At 40.8% G+C, this 22,235-nt stretch overlaps 1 protein-coding gene across 1 annotated transcript in view; it reads right to left on the bottom strand.

The window, feature by feature from the left end:
• TG (thyroglobulin) overlaps positions 1 to 22,235 on the bottom strand; it is a 146,922-nt gene that overhangs the window by 17,408 nt on the left and 107,279 nt on the right. Inside the window, exons 42-45 of the mRNA XM_027712037.2 lie at positions 15,360 to 15,524; positions 14,462 to 14,629; positions 4,689 to 4,870; positions 105 to 212 (exon numbers count right to left, since the gene is read on the bottom strand). Coding sequence (XP_027567838.2) covers positions 105 to 212; positions 4,689 to 4,870; positions 14,462 to 14,629; positions 15,360 to 15,524 — 623 coding nt within the window. The remainder of the gene's footprint in view (positions 1 to 104; positions 213 to 4,688; positions 4,871 to 14,461; positions 14,630 to 15,359; positions 15,525 to 22,235) is intronic.

The raw sequence follows: 22,235 nt of genomic DNA, 5'->3' as shown, positions 1-22,235 counted from the left end.
TGAGGTACCTACATCTATTCATTTACTCCACAGCATGCCCAAGCAGTCAGCCCTGGTTTTACAAATTCTACATCCAAGAAACATAATAAAATATATCTCCTTACCTGCTCTGTGAGGAGCTCTCAGGTACATGGTACATGAAGACGTTTCCTCGAGAGGTAGCAGCCCAGTAACTGGCCATGTTTATGATGGGACATGTGATAAACTGGTCACTGATAAAAAAGGAGGAGCAGGGAACAGACACAGTCATGTAATGGAAAAAAGGAAAGAACCCCCACAACCAACAGACCACTCTCTATCTTGATAATTTTCTTTAAATATTCCAAAACAGCTCATATCTCTGCCTTCAAATCCACTGAAGGAAACCACATTTACCATCTACGAGTGCAGTATCACTTAGAATTCACTAAAATTGCTGTTTTATGGAGTCTTGAACAACAGTGATGATAGTAAATAAGCCAGATCTGACACACAAGGACTATCCTGGCCAAAAAAACAATCCCATTTTATTCTAGTTTATGGGGGCCCTTGCTTATAATAGAATAAAGTTCCTTCTGGCACCGCTAGGTTGCAATGATATCTAATAAAAGTTTTTATATATTTCCTGGATTAAGGGCCAAAAATATAATTTCTGAATTTGGATCTGTGTGATTTCTTTGGGTAAAGCTTCCACTGCTGGAAGAGGCAAGAGATCACTTTTGAAGATAACCTGCAGGGCTCATCAGTACGGAATATCTGGTGTAATACATTTGGGAGACAAAGGTTAACCAATAAGAGTGCAATGAGATAGCTAAATGATCAGTTTAACACCAGCTAATATAATGCAAAAGGTATGAGTGAAGCAACTGTATCCAAACCTTCCTACTTTCCACAGCCCCAGGAAGGGGGGCTGTAACATGGAGTCAGCAGTAGCTGGAAGAAGCACAAGCTGTTCAAGGGGGGCAGGTAGAAAACAGGACACCTTACTGCAATAACACCTTACTTGTTATGATTCCTCAAGGCAATACTATATATACACATATCATCATTCTCACTCTTCACGTGCCCAAAGACTCAGCACATTCTTTGGGCATTTATATACCCTTACCTACATAAGTGCACACAAACATATCTGCTGAGGAAGTGGGAGGTTTCAATTCTCAGTTTAGTGAATCTGAAACAGCAGCTTCTCCTTCAGACTCGGTAGGTAAAAAAACAAAAAAATAAATGACTGGTGCAAGAAAGAACAGTGTCAGAGAAGCATGAAAACACATTGCTATATTTAACTGGTATGGTTATGAAAGGCACTGTTTGGGTATCTATCTTGGTTCAGCAGAGTTTATTTTAAGCCCATCTGTGAGACCACAAGCTATGGGCTGACTGACCACAGCGCTCTTTGACAGTTATGGTTGACAACACCCATATGAAATGAAAATTACCGATCTTCACATGCCTACCAGCACGGGGTTTTAGAAGAGCAGATGGTCTTTGAAAACTAGGGAGTCTGGGAGAGCATTAGCTCTCGAGAAATGCTTTGAGATACATTTCACCATTTAAAATTGATTCTCAGTTGCTGCTATGGGGGAAAAAATAGTCAGCTATTCTGGGGAAGTAAAAAAACTTAAATACATAGTAACCACAAAAATGAAAAAGCTGTTTCTTATAGGCATGGAATATGTTTAAAAAAAAAAAAAAGGAAAAAAAGAAAAAGAAAATGAAACTAATTTTATACTTAGGAAAAAAAATACAAGAATTCAGTGGAAATATTTTAAAACTATGAAATATGCACAATGTATGCAGTTTATAATAACCACTTATGTTGCTCTATCACACTTTGTAATTCCTGTTAAAACTTAAGCAGTCAATTATAACTTCCTGAACTAGAACTTTTCTAAGCTTACACACCTATGCTGGTAGTAAGGTTTTTGTTAAAAAGAAACAAAACTAAGGGAAAAGAACCCCAAAACCCAAACCAACTAACCAAATATCAAAAAACCTGAACAATCCCCTCTTTTCTTCACCATTTATATGATACTGATGTAGGTGACTGTCATTCTGCACCTGCTGCCTCCCTTTCCCTTCTGCTGTAGCTGGAGTACATTCCAAAGTGTTTAAAGCAAAGATTATCATCAGATGCTCTTACTGCTCATCCTTCTTCTTGCTCAAGAATGAGCCATCCACTTCTTTCCTTAGCCAAGGCATTTGCCTCATATCATAAAGGAGTAGGGAATCCCTATGCCCAGGAGGCTGTCACAGGCGCTTGCAAGGAACTGTTGGTGTATAACATTCCTGCTGGAAGTGAGCTCTGTGCCAGCCCTTGCAGCTTTGCAAAAGTCAATGTTTGCACCACGTTGAGCCCTGGGCTATATGTGGATGATCAAATGTGACAGCCCTGTGTTATAACAGCTCCTCACAGAGCTATGAGGGGAGACCCCATCACAGTCTACAATTTCCTTGTGAGAGGAAGAGGAGGGGCAGACACTGATCTCTTCTTTGTGATTACTACTGACAGAACCCAAGGGAATGGCCTGAAGTTGTGTCAGGGGAGGTCTAGGTTAGACATTAGAAAAAAGTTATTCACCCAGAGGGTGGTTGGCACTGGAACAGGCTCCACAGAGAATTGGTCACAGCACCAAGCCTGACAGAGTTCAAGAAGCATTTGGACAATACTCTCAAGCCACATGGTGTGACTCTTGGTGATGGTCCTGTGCAGGAGTTGGACTCAATGATTCCTGTGTCTCTTCCAACTCAGCATATCTGTGATTCTGTATCTCTAGATAAGAAGAAGGGTTAAAATTTATGTCCTTCAGTGGTTTATTATGGCTTAAAACCTTACTAATCTGACTAAAGAATTATAATCCCATGGCTAACAGTGGTGATGGAAGGAGACTGAAGACGAGTTCTGGCTTTAATGCCCATGAACTATAGTGCTTCCACAGGTACCGCAGGCAGTGTCTCCAGATGTCATAGTGATGGGTGGCCTGTCCCTGGGACAGGCTACAAGGGAGGACAAATGTGTCATGGTGCGAGAGTTGACAAATGGCACAAAGCTCAACCCACAGCCTTCTGGCTTGTTTACTCAAAGCACTGGCACACCTGGACCACCCAGAAACTACTGTCCACTTTCTTGGAACAGATGTTTCCATGCAAATCTTGGCTCCTGTTCATCTCCTGCTCCCTAAGGCTGCCCTGGAGCAACGCTCTGCAGCTCCGATGGAGGAATAAAAGGAAAACCCTGTTTTTGAGGTGTTGTGGAGAGGGTCACAGTGGGACAGAAAACACTGAGACTGCAGATACCGGGAGCTTGTAGCTATTATGTCTCAGTTAAGAACAGAGGTGAAACATCTTGGACTGGCATGTTAGGACTCAAGCCACCAGTTTATAAACCACATCACATTAGAAATGTGAAGAGTTTTCATAATGCATCTGCTCATGAAGCAGAGACAGGGATAGGGAAAGAGTTTTTGATTAATTTTTGGAAAATCTGTTCCACTTTAACATTCAGTCCCTGAGTTTGCACAGAGGCAGAAAACAGGAAATTTCTCCTCAGTTTGCCTTCTTTCAGAAAAACTGAAACACGCCCCACCCCTCAGTTTAAGATCTGTAACTGGCTAAAGCAAACTGGTTGCCTGTGGGGGAGACAGCAAACTCCAGTCTTCTCTGCAGACGAAACCAGTATGTGACCCAAGCTAAAGACATCCACCAGGCTCTGTGGCCAACCATAGGTGTCATGACTGCTGTGGAGTCCTAGTTCAACTGGGCAATGAACCCTTCCAACTGACTGTTATCCAGAACTGCTTGACCCTGATGCCAGGGTTTGACCCTGATACCCAGTTAGGGTTGAAGCTATGCATACATACAAGGTGGTGTGAACGTGGCCCACTGCTCATCTTCCACCTCCCAATGGTCCATAAAATGTTTCAGTGCAAAGTATAGGAGTGTATATATTGGAGGTAAGTTGCTCATGACTCTGCTGACATGTATGAGGTGCTAGAGTGTGTCCAGAGAAGGGCAACAGAGCTGGTGAAGGGTCTGGAGCACAAGTCTGAAGAGGAGCAGCCAAGGGAGCTGCGGGTGCTTATCCTGGAGAAAAAGAGGCTCAGGGCCAACTTTATTGCTCCCTACAATTGCCTGAAAGGAGGCTGTAGTAAGGTGAGGGTTGGTTTCTTCTCCCAAGTAACACTCGAGAGGAAATGGCATCAAGTTGTGCCTGACATTGTGAAGAAATATATTTTGCAGGTTTCATAATAAAAAAAGTAATGTAATTGCTGAAATCAAAGTTTTCAAACTTGACCACTGAGGAAAAGTATCTAACTATATAATTAGGTGACTGTTTGGGAATAAAAGCCAGTCTATTAGTTCTTCTACTGTCACAGGGATGAGAGGACTCAAGAAATAGTTGACGCAGAGTATGCAAACAACCCAGTCATCTTTGATGTGAAAGAGTACACAAATAAGCATTAGTAGTCTGAATCCAATATACAGTTCTTGAAAGACATGTCAAACTTCTAACAAGGCACAAAAATCAGTTCTATTTCCATTTACCAATGACATTGGAAACCTCACAGAAAATGAAATAATATTACCCATTTTTGTTCATTTGCATAAGAATTTCTCAAGTTTTTCAGAATATAAATGCACACTGTAGATAAGCAAAAGAAACCTTGTTCAACTCCAATCACACAGTTGTAATAGGATGACTTTCTTACCGAGTAGCATTTTCCAAAGCCCTGGAAAAGGATGAATAATCATCAGTTGAATGTTCGAGGGAGTAATACCATGTAGCTGCATCTTCAATGAACAAGTTGGACTCTTCTCCTCCTAGGGAATTTTGCAGAGCCTGATAAAAGGCTGTTTTGCTGTTGGCTCTTCCTTGACTTTCTTCAAATTTCTGAGAACAAAATGCATACATGGAATTTAGAAACAAAAACAAAAGATTCATTTTTTGTTGAAACAATATAGGCTCAGATCTCCCTCTGCTGGAACAAGTCCTCTATGCTGTGATCCCTGATTCCGAGGGGATTAAGTAGGGTACAGTCCTACTTTCGTTTTCCCAAAACTGTCACCGACCAGAAGCGTTGGCTTCTTCTAAGTATAGTATAGGACAGAAACCTTGATCTAGTAATTCCAAATCATAGGTACCACGCTGAGCAGATGGAGCTCTAATAGTTCAGAAATCCTGCTGGCTCTCACAGAAGTAGTTCCCAGGGATAGCTCTCCACTGTGTGTCCAATTCTGTCTTTCTGATGAATTCCCTGAGAGAAAACTAGAGGGGAGAGAGGGAGATTTTCCTGCTTCCCTTTGAAAATTCCAGAAAGCAAACATGTTGTATAACCATTTCATGGCTATATCATTCTGTCTCTTCTGGGAACACCTACAAAATAATGTGGCTGCTGTAAGTTCTGTATTTAGGTCCCTTTCTGGAATAATATCTGCCTTAGCCCTGGAAGAGAAATTCTATTTCTCCAAATCCCAATGCAAGGAACAGCCGTGATCTTCAAGCTTTATAACTGTTAGGGCCTTTCAAAGAAACCAACAGTGAAACACCCTTTTCCTGTGGTCTGAAACCTTTCTTAACATGAAGGTACATTCCCCAGAGCAAAGTGCCCATGTCACAGGGACAATCTTCTATGCCAAACTGCATACCCAAACACACACTTTTATCAAAGCTAGACTGCTGGAATTTTTCAGGACATCTTTCTTTGACGAAGATTTTATTTTGTCAATTCAGTTTTTTTAATTTTTTTCTAAAGAATTTATTTCAAGTTCAGAAACAGAGCAACTTCTCTGTTCATCAAGTCCTTTCTAAAGAGGGCACCATGTAGGTGCATATTGGGTGAAACTTGGATAAGAACTCTAGAGAAAAAGATCTAATAAACCACCTCTATTATTTTGGGCAGTCAGTTTGATGCAAAATAGGCCAGTGTCTGCCCAGTCCAGTTAGTGTCGATGCTTTACTGAAAATATTATTTTGATGGCCCACAGCTGGTTTTCATCACACTTCTAGAAGGTCTTTCCACAACCCTATACAGAAAGTACAAACGGAATAATTACTTTTCAATAGATTCACAGAAATCAAAGACGGAAAATAAGTTCCCGATGTGCTGAGGCCGAGGTTTGTCGTTAGTGACATATTCTAATGCTCTGTGCATTTTGATTAAGTCATTTTGAGGGATTTCAAAACACTACCAAGTATCCCAAGGTCCAAGAAGATCTTGGAAATCTTCCTCGTACTTGTAAAAAATTCCTCTTTTGCTAGATTTTGGCCTATGCATTGTGAAAGAGTCATGTGGTGGCAGTTTTAGTAATACAGCTGTACTTTGAAAAAGATGGGCAACTCACTCATGACACGTCACTTCATGTGCATAAATGCCACATAAGAAACTGCATAGCACACTTGCCTGCAGAATCGTTCAGCTTAAATACAGCAAGGACACGCATATTCTTCTGCAAGAAATAGAAATGATCACTGAAGACCTGACTGAAAGTTCACTGAATTCAAAAGCAATCTTTCCATCACAGCTTTGGCACACATCAATTCAGACTCCTACCAACCAGCAGAAGTAGTGTTTGTCTAGATAGGGATCTCTCTTTTGGTGACTGAGGTTAGCAGTTATGGGTAAGAACAGATGCTTTTCCATGCCAGTGCAAAGCCCAAGCTCTTGTGTATAAATCATCCGGGTACAAGCAACTTTCATGCAATACTTTAATTTTATTGGTTTTTTAAAATGGATTTGTTACCTTATTCTACACCTGTCATGGATACTTAAACCAGAGAGAAATAAAGAGAAGAATCTTAGGGTATTGATTATGTACCCTAGGAACTGTTCCTTCACTGTGTCATTGATGGTCAAGTATCAAATAAACATTAAGGTTGAAAACCAGAGAGAAGGAGATGGATCATTATACAACAACACACAGTTAAGCTGAGGAACTCCTTGCCACATGGTTTTGTGGATGCCAAATTGGTGGAGATGAAGTTTCATGAACGAGTTTTTTAATTAAAAAGAAATAAAATTAATTGATGGTTATTAGATACAGAAAGACCAATTCAGGCTAGGAAGTCTCTGAGCTGCAAAGTGCTAGAGGTTTGCAGAGCATTTAGCAGAAGTATCATATTTGCTTACCCTATTTTTACAAACAGCCTCTCTTAACCACTGCTGGAAACACCATTTTGTGCTAAACAGGCCTTTTATCTGGCTCAGTGCAGTCAGCCTTAGGTATTTAATGTCAGAGGTCAAGCAGACAAGGCAGAAGGCTGGCTTGGCTGAACAGGGATCTTACCTTAGAAATAAGGCAAAAAAAGAAGGTATATGCCCAAGGTCAGGGCATATGGGAAGAATACAGAGATGCTGCTTGCCACTGTAGAGAGAAAATTTGTGTGGTCAAAGCTCTACTGGAGTTGAAGCTGGCCATGAATGCGGGGGATAATAAAAAGAGGTTTTTTCAAACATATTAATGGCAAAAGGCAGTGTAGAATAAACATCAGCCCCTTACAGGATGAGGATGGTCACCTCAAACAGGGACACAGACAAGGCAAAGGTGTTTAATACATTCTTTTGCTTCTGTCTTCAACACAGATGACGAATCAAGGGGGTCTCAGTGTCCTGAGCTGGAGGACCATGACTGTGAGAATGATCAACTTCCAGTCTACCCTGAAATTGTTGGGATCTGCTGCTCCAGTTGGATCCCAATAAATCTATGGGACCTGACGGGATTTCGTCTAAGAGCTGCTGATGTCATTGCAATGCCTCTCTCAACTATTTTCAAGCAGTCTTGGGAATCTGGAGAGGTCCCAGCTGACTGGAAGGTGGTGAATGTTGTCCTGATTTTCAAGAGGGGCAATAAAGAGGACCCTGGAAACTACAGGCCTGTCAGTCTCACCAATGCTTGCTAAAATCATGGAAAAGATTATTCTGAGAGGTATTGAAAAACATCTGGAGGACAATGCAGCCATTGGTCACAACCAGCATGTGTTCATGAGGGGAAAGTCCTGCCTGTCGAACAGGATTTCCTTTTATGACAAGGTAACCCACCTAGCTGATCAAGGGAAGTCAGCTGATGTAATCTTTTTGGATTTCAGTAAAGCTTTCAATACTGTCTCTCACAGGATGCTTCTGGACAAAATGTGCAGCACATAGCTGGAAAACCATGTTAAACAATGAGTGAGCAACTGGCTCACAAGTCAGGCACAAAGAGTTATAGTGAACGGGGTAACATCAGGCTGGTGACCTGTTCACTAGTGGGGTTCCGCAGGACTCCATCTTAGGCCCTATTCTCTTCAACATCTTCATTAACTCCTTGGATACAGGACTCGAAGGAACACTGAGTTTGCCAACAGCACTAAATTGGGAGGAGCTGTCAACTGCCTCCAGGGCAGAGAGGCCCTGCAGAGAGACCTCAACAAATTAGAGAGATGGGCAATCACCAACTGCGTGAATTTTAACAAGGGCAAGTGCTGGACTCTGCAGCTGGAATGGTGAAACATTGGTTGTGTGTATAGACTGGGAAATGAGAGGCTGGAGAGCAGCACTGCAGGAAGGGAGCTGGGGGTTCTGGTCAATGGCAAGGTAAATATGAATCGGCAGTGCCCTGCAGCCAGGAGGGCAGTTAAAGGCTGACAGACCTCAGCCTTTCATTGTAAGCAATTAAACCATGTCCTGAACTGTATCAGGCAAAGCATCTCCAGTTGGTCAAGGGAGAGGATTGTCCTGCTCTGGTCTGCACTGGGGTGGCCTCACCTTGAATATTGTGGCAGTTTTGGTCACCACAATATAAAAAAGACATTAAGCTGTTGGAGAGCATTCAAAGGAGGCCAATGAGGATAGTGAAGGGCCTGTAGAGGAAGTCTTATAAGGAGCATCTGAGGTCACTTAGGTTGTTCAGCCTGGAGAAGAGGAGACTGAGGGGAGACCTTATTGTGGACTTCAACATCCTCACAAGAGGAAGTGGAGGGGCAGATACAGACCTCTTCACTCTCATGATCAGTGAAATGGCCCCAAAGAAATGGCACAAAGTTGAGTTGGGTGAGGTTTAGGTTAGATACCAGGAAAAGTTTTTTCATCCAAAGGGTGGTTGGGCATTGGAACAGGCTCTCCAGGGCAGTGGTCACAGCACCAAGCCTGCCAGAGTTCAAGAAGCATTTGGACAACGTTCTCAGACACATGGTGTGACTCTTGGGCTGTCCTGCACAGGGTCAGGAGTTGGACTTCACAATCCTGATGAGTCCCTTCCAACTCAGTATATTCTACGATTCTATTCTATGATTTTATGATTTATTGTGCCTATGTACCAGTTTCTGTGATCTCCAAAATGCCCCAAAAACTCTGGTGACCTTTCTCAGCAATAACTGATAATAGAGTGAGGTCCCTGAGATATGTTGAGTCAGATGAAAGAGGACTCAATTGGCAGAGATGGATAAGAAACAGAACTGGTATTTGTAATATATTTTAAGAATTTTCATCCCCCAGACAGCACTAAAATAGCACAATCTGAAAGAATTTCTGAAGTGTCCCTTTGGTTACAATATAATATAATTTAAACTTCTGACTTGAACATGATAGCCCCAAACAAAGCAATACATTCAAAATGAAATTCACTAAACAAAAGACAAAACATTTTAACTTCTCAGAAATTGATTCAATTAGACCAATTTTCCATCTCCAACAAATGTTTCCCATTAGAAAATACACAACCAACGAACAATCTTCAAATCACAGTAGATACAACAGCTACTACCAGATTAATAGAAACAGCTGCACATCATGTAAAATAATTTACATTCTGCTAACCTTTAAAGAGGCATTAGCAACTGACCTCAGAGTTATAGTGGGGTTTTCAAGCTTTTTTAGAAAGCATGTAAGAAAATCATTAAAGTCAGCAGGCGCATTCCCTTCTACTCTTCTGGTGATGCAAAGTCATCATAAACATTGCTTAAATAATTAGTTAAATATTGCTTACTGTTCTTGCTACAGGATACCTACCGGAGCATATGAATGAATTTAGTCCAATGTTTTATTTTAAAAGAAATTGTAGCAGTAGGTAGACCAGACATTTACATCTTCCAAGGGGCGAAATGTACTTTTTCTGACAAACTGGAATAGTGATAACACTAACAGAGATCTTAGGCCTTATATGGCTTTTGACAAACACTGTCACAAAGGATGGTAAAAGACCTGACAGCCATTCAGCAGAGTCTTCTAAGAATTCCATCTAGTTGCGAGATGAAGTAAAGAGCTGATATCAGCCTATTCTCCTCACTGATGGGATTTATCAGGACACTGCTCCCCTGGTCACTACAATAAATATACATATATCTGCCACTTGTTGTACATTGCTGAATTCCTTTTTCCATAAAGAAATTAACTGATTGTAATACAGTGCAGGATGGAAGTTCTGGTCTGCATAGGTCCAGTTGCTTACATGAAGTAAACAAACTAGATTTCTATCTATCCAGTCCCCTATGTTTTGGTTTTGGGTTTTGCATCCAACTAGATTGTACTAAGGAGGGAAAGAAAAAGAAAGAAAATGCAAAAAGTACAGCCTTAGTATTTCAACTAAATCATTGCAGTGTGGAGATTACACAGTAGGCACTGAACATATGGAGGATGTGGACTGGATTATACTGACCTATGTGCTTAGAGAGACAAACACAGACATTGAGCCACATGAGTGAATCCATATATTTAATGCCATTAGGTCCTCCCACCTGAGCATCACATATAGCACAGGGACAAAATTTTGTCAGTTGGGAATTGAAATCAACATTTTCAGAGGTTTCTGCTCAGCTGCCCTAATCTATGACTGCTCAAAGCTAATATTCCCTGAAGGTCTGCCATGGGAATTGTAGTGAATGGTTTCAGGCTTAACTACTCCATATGCCACACAATAGTGCATTATGGTACCACTTGCCAGTCCCTTAACAAACTGCTTTGCTTCTTACTTAGTTTCAACCATCTGATGGCTGCACTGGGGATGAGTAGGAAGCACCGCAGGAAGTGCTGAATCTGTATCAGTTCACATGAATAACCATTTCAGTGAATGCCATAAAATGGACATTTCCACGGGCAAGACATTGAGCACATCCTACTCCCTGCTGCATCATTGGGAGACCTCAGCCTTTAACTGTAGGGAAATAGAACAGAAATGTTTTGCCAGCACTTAAGTGATGCCTTCTGTCTTTCTAGTTCATTTTTAATAGCAAAGACCTTAATAGGCACAAGCACAGTGTTTGCCGTGGGAGTACAGAGACACCCAGCACAACCAAGTGTCAGTAAGCCCCCAGAGAACAACATAGTGCCAACTGGATTTACCACCTTTAGGTCTAGTTGCAGTCTAGAGGTTTTACTCTCACTTCTATGACTCATCTGCTGAGAGTTTATAAAACCTGCATGCAACTCCAGTCTAAAGTGACAAGATTTGCATCACATCTCAAGCTTGCTTATATCCAAATGGATAAAAGTATATCCTCACCACTTAACAGGATCAGTATTCATAGAGATCAGGATTAACAGAGCAAGCCCTTGACTGAATTGGCCAACACAGTTATTCCCAGGAGCTGGCAGAGCAAGTTAGCAGGGGTTGGGTTTTTCTAACCCCCACTCTTTGCATTAACTACATTGAAATCAGTCACCCTACAGAAGGGTGAAGAAGAAATGAAGGACTTTGTCAAATCCATACACATGCCACAGCACCTTTTAGCTGCGTTTATCTACTGAAATACATGCATGGTTCTTCTCTCTACAGAGTGGGAATACAACCACAGATGGATTTTCATCCCAGGGAGGTTTGGTCCCCTCTTTGTAGAACAGATTAAATACTCTGTTTGTAGTCAGAGGCAAACTAGGAACTTGATTCCCCAAGTTGAGCTCAGTACTCTGTCCACCAGCTAATCCTTCCCACACTCCTTAGTGTAACAGTAAAACCAGCTTTGGGTTTTCTTACAAAGACGTAAGACAGATCTACCTCAAGAGAATGCTTAAAATTAATAAAGTAGAAGAGTGGGATACAGTGTGGGTTGTCTCAAATCCTTCTTCAAGGTCTATTGTGGGGAGAGGACATTTAGCACAGATTAAAGGTTCCTTATAACATTATGACAGAGGAAATGGGGCACAAACTTCCAGATAACAACCACCATCTGCACCAGTTTCTATCACTGTGGCTAAATATGTCTGTGGCTTACTCAGGACTTCATCTGACTGACTGAAACCATACATGGTCATGGCTATGACACAGAAATTCTTCTGAGAACATGGAGAATGCATGTTGTTAAAGAGCTTAATAAGCATTGCAGTTTCCCAGCAATTAATACACTGTGTCAACAAGGGAGAAATCAGGAAACTTTAACCTTGCAGCAAGTCTTTAAGAAAACAATCCAGACAGGAACACAGATTGGTTAAAACACTCTTATTCCCTCAAGTCTTAAAAACCTGGAGCCACAGGAAAACAGAAATAGAGGAAAATGTGCATTTAAAAAATCATCAGTTCTACCAAGACCATGAAAACAGCTTAAGAAAGTCAAAAGGAAGAAAATAGAATAAAACCACCTACCACGAATATTATGAGTTTTCTGGAACACAGATGGAATTTGACTTAAGGCATTAGGACAAAGTAAGGTAGCTATTACTACAATAGGTAGTAAAGAAGTTAATTATCCTTCTAAGTAAGGATATTTAAACCTTAATAGTAATAAGAAACTTGGGGACAAACTTCTTAGCAGTGCCTGTTGCAATGGGATATGGGATAATGGTTTTAGACTAGAAGTGGTATATTAGTGGACAGAATATCAAGAAGAAGCTTATTACAATGAGGGTGGTGAAATACTGGGACAGATTGCCCAGAAAGGTGGTGGATACAACATCCCTGGAAACATTCAAGGTCAGGTTGGACAGGGCTCTGAGCAGCCTGTCTCGTTGCAGGAGGAATTGGACTATATGAGCTTTAAAGGCCCCTTTCAACCCAAACCATTCCATGATTCAATGATAAACTTTGACAAGGAAGATCAGAGGATCCCCAAACAGGTCTCAGGCTGAGGTAGATATGACCCTTTCTTAGGGTTGAGTTGCACCAACTTTTTGAGTTCCCTTCCAATCTTATTTTCTGCAAGCCTTTAAATAAACAAGATATTTCAGATTTTCTTTTTGGAAAGGCAACATTTTTCTGCTAAGCTCTCAGTTACAAGTGTTTTTTCTTTCCATTTCAACCTGACACTGCTGGGATTTAGCACTTTTGCCTTTCATCAACACCATGATTTGTTGCATAATCTTTAAAACATCACGGAATTTCATTTCTATTTTCCAGACAACTGTTATATGCGGAAACAGTTGTAAAGAAAAGAATTTCACTTCCAAGTCTTCATCACAGGACTTATATTGAGGCTACTGAGGTTTCTTCCCCTCTTACAAGGTCTGGATCATTGTCTGCAGGCCTCCAGCATCACAGTATATCTTCTATGCCTTCCTCCTATGACTTCCTCTTTTAATTGATTCCAAAAGAGAAAGATACATAAAATAAGAGCAGGAATCTTCTGATGGAGACCAAACAAGTAATATGAACTTAATTTGGGTGGGTCAAAGGGGTACTTTTGCCATTAATTCTGAAGTAAATTGGTCTATGTGTTATTGGCTACCAACAAAGAGAAGTTGGGATTGAACTTTCACAGCCAAGACATGAAATCCACACAGTTACAGAAAGATAGCAACAGACCTGCAGCTCACTTAGAAAACCCTCAAAACAATCCCTGCTGTGTTACATTCTCCTGTCGATTTTTTAGCACATATCTGAGCACTTGCTAATATTTAGTTTAATTTGGCACTGTTAAACAGAGAAGAGCTATTGCTCCTATCACAGAGAAGGACAAATGAACTAGAAAAGACTGATATGCTGTCTCAGGAAAAAACAGTGCCAGAAGGCTCACAAGAAGACATAAAATCTCTGTGGATAAACTTTCAGGCTTTTGAGGACTTTTATGTCCAAAGTACAGCATGGATGCAATTCTTTTTCATTTCACCAGTTTGTGTCCTAAAACCTCAGACCAGTGCTGTTCTTAGTTATAGGCAGTCCATATTCAGAATCATTGTTATGAATCATCTTAAAGGCAACAGAGAAAACAGGTTATCAAAAAAACCCCCATCCCAAAATGCTGACTTAATCCTGCTGCAAAGTGAAGAACTTCATAGCCAAGTTATGAGTTTGGTTTCTGCTTTGTGAGATATTACTGAGATTGAAACACAAATAGGATTTTGGAAACTGTAAAACATAAATGCTAAATCCCTGCTGATCTCCTACCTTTTCATATGTCCCCAAGAAATGTTAATCAAAAAATATGATAATGAACAGGACTGGCTGGAGATGGACAATGCCTTTGCATATTTCCATGTAGTATAATTCACAACTTGTAGAAATCAAAAAACATCTATCCTTGCCGCATATGATTACTGTCATCACTATACCATTAGTTCATTAACAGTGAGTGTCCTCCTACCTTAATTGCTTTAGCTCTGCTGATGAGCCCATCCTGCTGAGCACTTCCAATGAGCAGATCTACTTTCCGAAGCTGAGGGCGCCGCAGGGCTTCGGCTAAAGGTTCCTGCAGGTAAATTCCATCCACCACTGGCCCCCAGTACTGGAATGGGCCACTTATAGCTAGCAGCTATGTTAGCAAAAAAAAGCAAGAATTGTGCAGTTAAATTAGCTTACCCTTTCATTTCCATTTTATTTATGCTTAAGACAACTGATCTGATACCCTTCAAAGGAACAAGTCATCAGTTAATATAAGTGCAAGCTCACCACTGGGAGGAAACAATGGTTTTGCTGACAGTCTCAGTAAGTCAAACAGGCTGAAGAGACCAAAAGAATTGATGGTCTTATAGACATAAAATATTATTTTAAATAAGGGATTGGCTGCATGGTGATCTTGATAAGAAAATTTATTGTCAAGTGGGCATTTTAATTTGTGGGTAAAAGATCCATCTCTAGAATTATTTATACTGCAGCTTTCACAAGTCTCCCACTTCAGATACAAAACACTGGCATCCCTCCCCACTTCCTTTTCTGCATAAATTCAGTTATTGAAGCTACAGACACGACTCTCCTCTAGAGTAAAACCAAGGGGCAGATAAAAGGGAACTGAAAGAAGGCCAAAACTATATTTAGATTTATTTAGGAGACATGGTTAAAGCAGTGTAAAAGGAATTTAGTCTAAAGGAGAATCATAGCTCAGAGGTGGATGTCATGGACATCAACTTCCCCCTACCAAAAGTAGTCTAGTTCCTCATTGACAAGGATTGAGAATAATTTATCTTTTTAAGATTTCTCACATCTCTGTGTAAATGCAAACTTTTTGGTTTCTTGCCAATGGCATATATTTTGCTATGTTGTACCTTAGTCTGTGCATCATTGAGGACACGAGCAGGCAACAGGCGGAGGCAGGCTACAGTTCCCTCACTGGTGGATGAAGGGCATCCCACATCTTCAGCCAGGACTGCTGCTTGGGTCTGTGCTCTTCTTGAGGTAATAATGGATGCTGGAGAAAAAGCTGAACCTCCCTGGAAAAAAACCCCCACAATAACAGTCAACACATTGTCGAAACACCTGGTTCCCTGGTGCAGGTAAAAAAGATGAGAAGGAAAATCTGTCCAGCTGCAGAATGTAAGGCACTGGTATTTAAATCAATTGAAGCAAGTTCTAATGATTAAAGCAAAGAGGTGTAGGGTTGGTTGGGCTGTTTGCAGATCTGCCACGGTTATTTTGGAAGAGCTCCGAAAAGTGTCTATACTATGTCTCTAACCAAGTCACAAACCTGCCTGAAAACTTTGCGGGAAGGAGAAACACTGAGACAGGAGCAGATACAAAGAAGGTGCTGTGAGGCACAGGAGGGGATGAGGACTCCATCTTACGAGAGGAGATTAAATAGAGTTTTATTATAACTGTGATAAACAAGGACTGAGAGCAGGTGTGATGTTCCTAAAAAAGAGCTATTTATACCCTGGGACAACGCTTGTACAAGGACATGGGCATTAAGTATTCATATTGAATGCAAATTAATTTCAGCTAGAAATCCTAAGACAGCTAACCCAAGAAGCAGTGAGGGTTTGGAAGAGCTATGAACTCAGGTAGTAGGAACAAAAGACTAAACCAAACTACAGAAGATCAACCAGAGCACAAAGACTAAAATCAGAGCAGAGGCTACAGTCCAATCTCTATCCCAGACTCTTCGTTTCTTTACTACATCTGCACCAACGTATAAAATGTCCGTACCAAGAAAAGATGATACAACATTTTTGAGTAGGCGTGAAAACTTCCTAATGAAAATGCAGATAAATTAGCATAAATCTGATAAGATCTGGTCTAGAACAGAAAGGTTGGAATAGCTCTGACATGTTTCAAATGACTAATTTCTAAACATTTACATCAGTTTACTATAATAACTGCTAATATTAGCTTCTGTCCTCTAAAAAAACCCACACCCTAGACGTATGATATGAAAGACCCTGATCTATTCTACCGATTAACTTACTTCTTCCTGAATTTGCTCAAAGCATAATTACAAGTCTGCAAAAGCAAGTTAAAAAGGAACACAAAACAAACAGCAAATCCTTAATTTGAAACTGTCTCAAAACTCTGAGGCCAGAGAACTCTGTGTAGCTCTGGCCGGAACGCAGGATATTTTTTATATTTCAGACAAGGAGAGCCATGGTTACTAACAGGATACCATTGCTCACAACTGGAGAAATTGGTTTCCAAAAATAATTAGGAAGAGGTTATTGTTTGGGTGTAGAGACAGTCTTTTTAGATCACTGCATGTAGAATTTCCAGTGCTACTACCCTCCTGAAAGGTTTCTCTTCTTTTTTAAGGGAACTGGAAAATAAGCACTGTTATTAGCTTAATGGCTGAGAAGCAGATGGTTGCAAATAACCAAAGTAAAAACCTAATTTTCAATCCTGGGCCACTGGAAGAGCCATCTCCAGTTTTAAGAGTGTGAAAGAACTAAAGAAGAAGACATAAACACCACTTGGTCTCATTCCTCACTTCTGCACTCAGTTTAGATTAAGAACTCAAGTGAGCCATGGGCTTTATCTTCACGTGGGATTTGCGGTCACCTATTTTGTGTTTGTAAGGCACGATATTTGCCAGCTGCTGACTAGGTGCACTGACTCAGTTGGGCATGGGAGAGAAAGAAAAATATCCTTGATGAGAGTATCTCATGTGTGGGTGGGTCTCCAGCACGCAGAGCGAGAATGATGTCTTTTCACCTGGCCTTCAGAAGAGCATGTTCTCCACAGCTAGGATGAGTGAGACTAGAAAAGGGACAGCACAGCATGCCAGCTTCCCTCAGAAGAGTAGCTTCCTTGCATTTCATTTGGAGCAAGAAATTATGTACCTCCTTGGTATAGCAGAAAAATTAAATCTAGGATTGAGCAATATTTAATCCACTAATATGGCAAACATATTCTTCCCCATGGGATCTGAACATGCTCAGCATGCTTTATCAAGTATCCAATACCTCCACATGGCATTCATTTAAAACAAAACAAAGCCAAACCATCAAAAATTAATGGGCTTCAGTTTCCCAAACTCTGAGAGCTTCACAAATTTTGAAAATGGAAGTTCCTGTGGAAATTCTGAAGTTGTCTCATTAAAAGGTCAAGTTTGGTAGGGAAAGAGAGTACTGAGATAAGATGACATACAGAACACAGAAGTTCACTGGGACCAAGCAAAACATCCTGGTGTGTGCTTGATTTTGAACACATCTCCTTCCAGAGGTTTTAAAAGCTGTGCAAAGTCTCCTTATCTCTGAGATATCTACAACCTAAAAGACTGTCCTTGGGTCATGTACTGAGTCAAATAACAACTGCAAAAACTTCTGGATGGACCTGTCCCACAGGTTCTCCACTGCAGAGGTAGAACTAAAGGCCTGGACAGGCAAACCTTCATGTCACAGCACTGGATACGTATGGGCTAACAATAGATATGATCAAAGTTCGATGACTAAAAATAAAACCCAAAACTTCTACAGATACATTTGTGAGGTAAGTAGGGCTCCTGTTTGGAGCCGTACTCTGGTTGTGGATATTTTCTCTTCTTTCCATGAGTGATTAGAAGAGGTTTATGTGGTCTTTTTTATTCTGTTTTTTTCTTCCATTTTCCACGGTAATGGCCATTTCCCCATTTTGCTTTTTTTGATAACATCCATATTCAGGGAGCAAGTCTTGCATTTGAGGTTTGAAAGAGATGTGTTATCTATTACTACTAATAATGTTTAACTTTTACTAGGACTGGAAGCAGGTGATAGAGAAGCTTGGGACATCATTCAAGCAGTATTTGAAAGAAACAGCATTATGTTCCCTTTCAAGGTACATCTAAAATATGTTCCAGGCTTTGAAAACATGGCTCCTCTTACTGCAGAAGTTAGGCAAGCAAAACTGTACCAGTTCTCTGTTTTTCAAATTCACATAAAAATTTAGGCTCATTGTTTCCTCATCCTTGCCAAAAAAAAAAAACCCTCAGGAACAAATAAGTGAGAAAAGAAGCTGTGACTGCCCAGAATTCATTTTCTTTCTTTTTGAGCCTGCAGTTTTCATATTAAACAGAAATCTTCCCTAAACACTGTAGCCACAGGCTCAGGACACAGAGGATAACACAGCTACACTCAGCATTTCTTTCTTTCCCTATAAAACTATAATTTATTTGTGTGATTAGTCCCAGAAACCAGCAATGGAGAACTTGTGTGCTTAAAAAAATAGGACTATTTAGGCAGAAGCAGAAATAGTGGAGGGCCTGTTTATTTCCATTACATGCACCCATATTACCATCAACATGACAGAATCATGAATCAGAAAACCAAAAATCATGAGATCAGCTCAGAAATAACAAACACTGTGTTCTTTTTGTTAGTCCTCTGTTTTTTAATTCTCCAGGAATTCTCCTTTACCTATCAACTCAAGAGCTAAAAAGTTCACTTTTAAAACTAACAGCTGAAACCTTCAGATATTCCTGCAGAGTTGTTTTTTGAAAGCAAACCTCTAAAAAATATGACATATACAATAAAATTGTGAACATTAGCCACCCTGTCATCACTGGGTATTTCCTATCTCAGCATCATTTGGAAGGGTTTTACAGGGAACCAAAGTCACACACAGTTCCTGCTTTAGCTGTCCTTACAGATGGACCCACTGTCAACAGAGGAAGTGCTGATTACATTTTTGACAACGACCCAGACGAAAGTGTTCAGTACTGACCTGCTAAGAAAAAGCACAGTACACAACAGCAATGTTACACTGCTCTCTGAAATTCATAGGAATAGCAGGAACATTACAATGTTGGGCAGTAGTACCTGCTGCAACAAGTGATGGCACTGAAAATGGGAGGCAAAGCCTTCAGTACTGCTTAGTTCAGGGACTAGGGGCATTGTCAGCATTTCCTCATTTCTCTTTTCAAAATTAGAGATTCAGCTGGACAGTAGAAATTCAGATACTAGGAAATGCTGTGGCTCACAATGGTGAGAAGGTGATGAATGCAAACTGGTGTTACGTGATGATGAATTCTCACTTTGATGTAAGGCTGTGATCAGCTAGCTGGGGCTGGTGCCTCTTGTAAAAACTTTTCTTTTGCAACATCATAGCTCAAAAGACTTGCACTGTTGCTATCCTGGCCATCCCAATTCTTTCTCCACAAGCCCATGTTGCTATTCTGATGACATAATAAAAAAGGATATATGGTCCTGTATTTGGTTTGAGTGGCCAGGTTTTGGTAGTGAGAGGCTACATACAGTAACTGCATTGTTGTGCAGAAGAGCGAGAGTGGCAGATCTCAGAGGGTCATAATCATGCTTTACTTCTCATTATTCAGCTCTGATTTAATTTGTAATAAATTAAACTAATTTCTCTCTTTTGTCTGTGATGGTAACTTGCGAGCAATCTCTCCCTGTCCTTTTCTTGACCCACAAGCCTTTCACTATATTTTCTCTGCCCTGTCCAGCTGAGGAGGGCAGTGACAGAGCAGCTTTGGTGGGCGCCTGGTGTCCAGCCAGAGTCAACCCTCCACAGCACTATCACTGTCATCTGCCCCTCTGTCTCCCAACATACCCAGAAAAGACAATTGCCATATAAGTTGCAGTGGTGAATGTCTTTTCATTTCTCATTTAGTCTGGAAACTCACTTTTGAAAAAATTTTCAAAACTCGTTCAGAACACATCTAATGATTAGAAACTTCATTGGACTTATTTTTATCAGCCACACTCTGCAAATCCAAAACCACCTTCCTCTTCTCACATCACGACCTTTTGTTTTTCCAACCTGGCTTTAAAATTAAATTCTTGCTTGAGCCACATTTTTCTTTTCAACCCATGCACTCCCTGCAAACGGATGCAGTTTCTCTGATGGCTGCAACCAAAGCAGGCTTTCTTTCTGCCCTGAACCCTGCTATAGGCAATGCAAACAGCAATTACAGTAACACCACCCAAAAACCGAGATCAAAGACATCTAATGCAAACAGTCAGAGCAATGAAATGTCCTGAGAATTCTATTTTCTCAAAAGAGCCAGCTGTACAGCAATATTTTATTTGTTAAAAATAGGTACTCTCCAGGCTCAGCAGCACACAGTTCCCAGCCAGAAGTATCTGTCAGACCATCTGGTTTGACCTCCGGGATAGCCAGGGCTCTTCCATTTCCTGACTGCTGAGCTCAAGTGCTTCCTATCACTTAAACCATAGCTTGTGTTTGACTAAAGCCTGATCTTGCATGAAGCATTTAAACTGGGCTCGGAAATCCTGAGAAATGGATACCACAGCCTTCTCCTTTTCAGTGTGGGCCTAAAGATAATCACTCCACTGACAGAAAATGGTACCTAATTTCTGTTTGAGGCTGTCTTCAGTTTCAGTTAATGCCAGATTAAAGATACTGTTTAACTCCTGTTTTTTCTCCCCGCAAAAATAAGCAAGCCGCAACTAAGTGACCACTAACTCTCTTTTCAGGTTAGCTTAACAGATTATTCTCTAAAAGAGTGGATTTAAATTATTTTCAGAAGTTGTTTTCAATTTGGAGCCTATTTGTTTCTTTCTTGCAGGGTTTTTTTCAGTATCCTGCACTGCTTTTCCTTAGACATCCAACTCTGCGTAGTGGCAAGTGCTTACAAGACATCAAGGTTGCAGGGCTCTATGTGATGACATTGGTATCATTTTCCCAGGCTTTTACAAAGTCTGGCTTCCAGAGCCTGGGGGAGCAGAAATCTTTGGGACCAGCTCAGGGAGTGTCTGTCACAGCTAAGAAGCCATGGGGTAGACACATGGCAAACGCAAGCACATGGACGGTAACAGTAAATTGGCAGGCCAGTCCAGCAATGGAAAGGTAGACTGAGATACCTTTCCCTCCATAACTCTCTACCAGAACTGGAATTTCCAGGTAAAAATGGGGAAGAGGGGAGGGTCCTCTCTCTTACATGAAAAATCACATTTTGAAGAAGGAAGATTTCTTTTTCATACATCAGCCTTTGCAAATCCCTCTTTGCTGTCATCAGAGGCAGACCTGCAAGTGCAATGTTCCTCTCTCAAGTGACTCACTGAGTGTCTTTGTCAGGCACTGTGAGTGACTTGAATAACAGGATATGAATACTTTTAAGCTGACATATAAAGCCCCACTTAATTCGTTTAAGCACTTTCTTCCATTTAGATGTAAACTCTATCCTATAAATTATCAAGGTATTAGCTGAATGCACTGAAAGGGTAAACCAGCTCTCATCATTGCACAAGAGCATGCAGCCCCCAGTAGTAGGCAGAAATGACATGGAAACTGAGAATTCTATTTACCTCCCTCCACTGCGAACTCATCTGTTCCTCTACACGCACGGTACAAATGGTGTCTGAGACTCACTGAGTTTCCAGGGGACCATGCTCTATCAAGCAAGTCCAACCTGTCCTTTAGTGTGACCAATCTTTCCTGCTCAGTCTGAGACCTGCCCCAGTTCTGAGTGCACTTTAGGATGTAATCTCACTTCTTGTAAAGAAACAAAGACCATCAGAGCCAGTCTAAGGCAGAGAGTGGTGAAAAGGATCAGGAAAAGGCTCTGCCTTTTCCCACATGCAAACCTCGCCTAACCCATGATATTTTAGTAATTCCAGAGACACTGTACATCATGTCAGTGAATGCCATTAAGGAACATGCATGTCACATCCTTGAGATCCGAAGAAAGTAATAAGGTCCTAGACAAATCAAAACATAGCTGGTAGGGGTAACGAAGGGGTGTTATAATAAAACCAGCT

This window comes from Pipra filicauda, unplaced genomic scaffold (genome assembly GCF_003945595.2).
Source record: "Pipra filicauda isolate LSUMZ 115617 unplaced genomic scaffold, ASM394559v2 scaffold245_size1146780_pilon, whole genome shotgun sequence".
Lineage (NCBI taxonomy): Eukaryota > Metazoa > Chordata > Aves > Passeriformes > Pipridae > Pipra > Pipra filicauda.
This window is presented reverse-complemented; position numbering and strand designations above follow the sequence as displayed.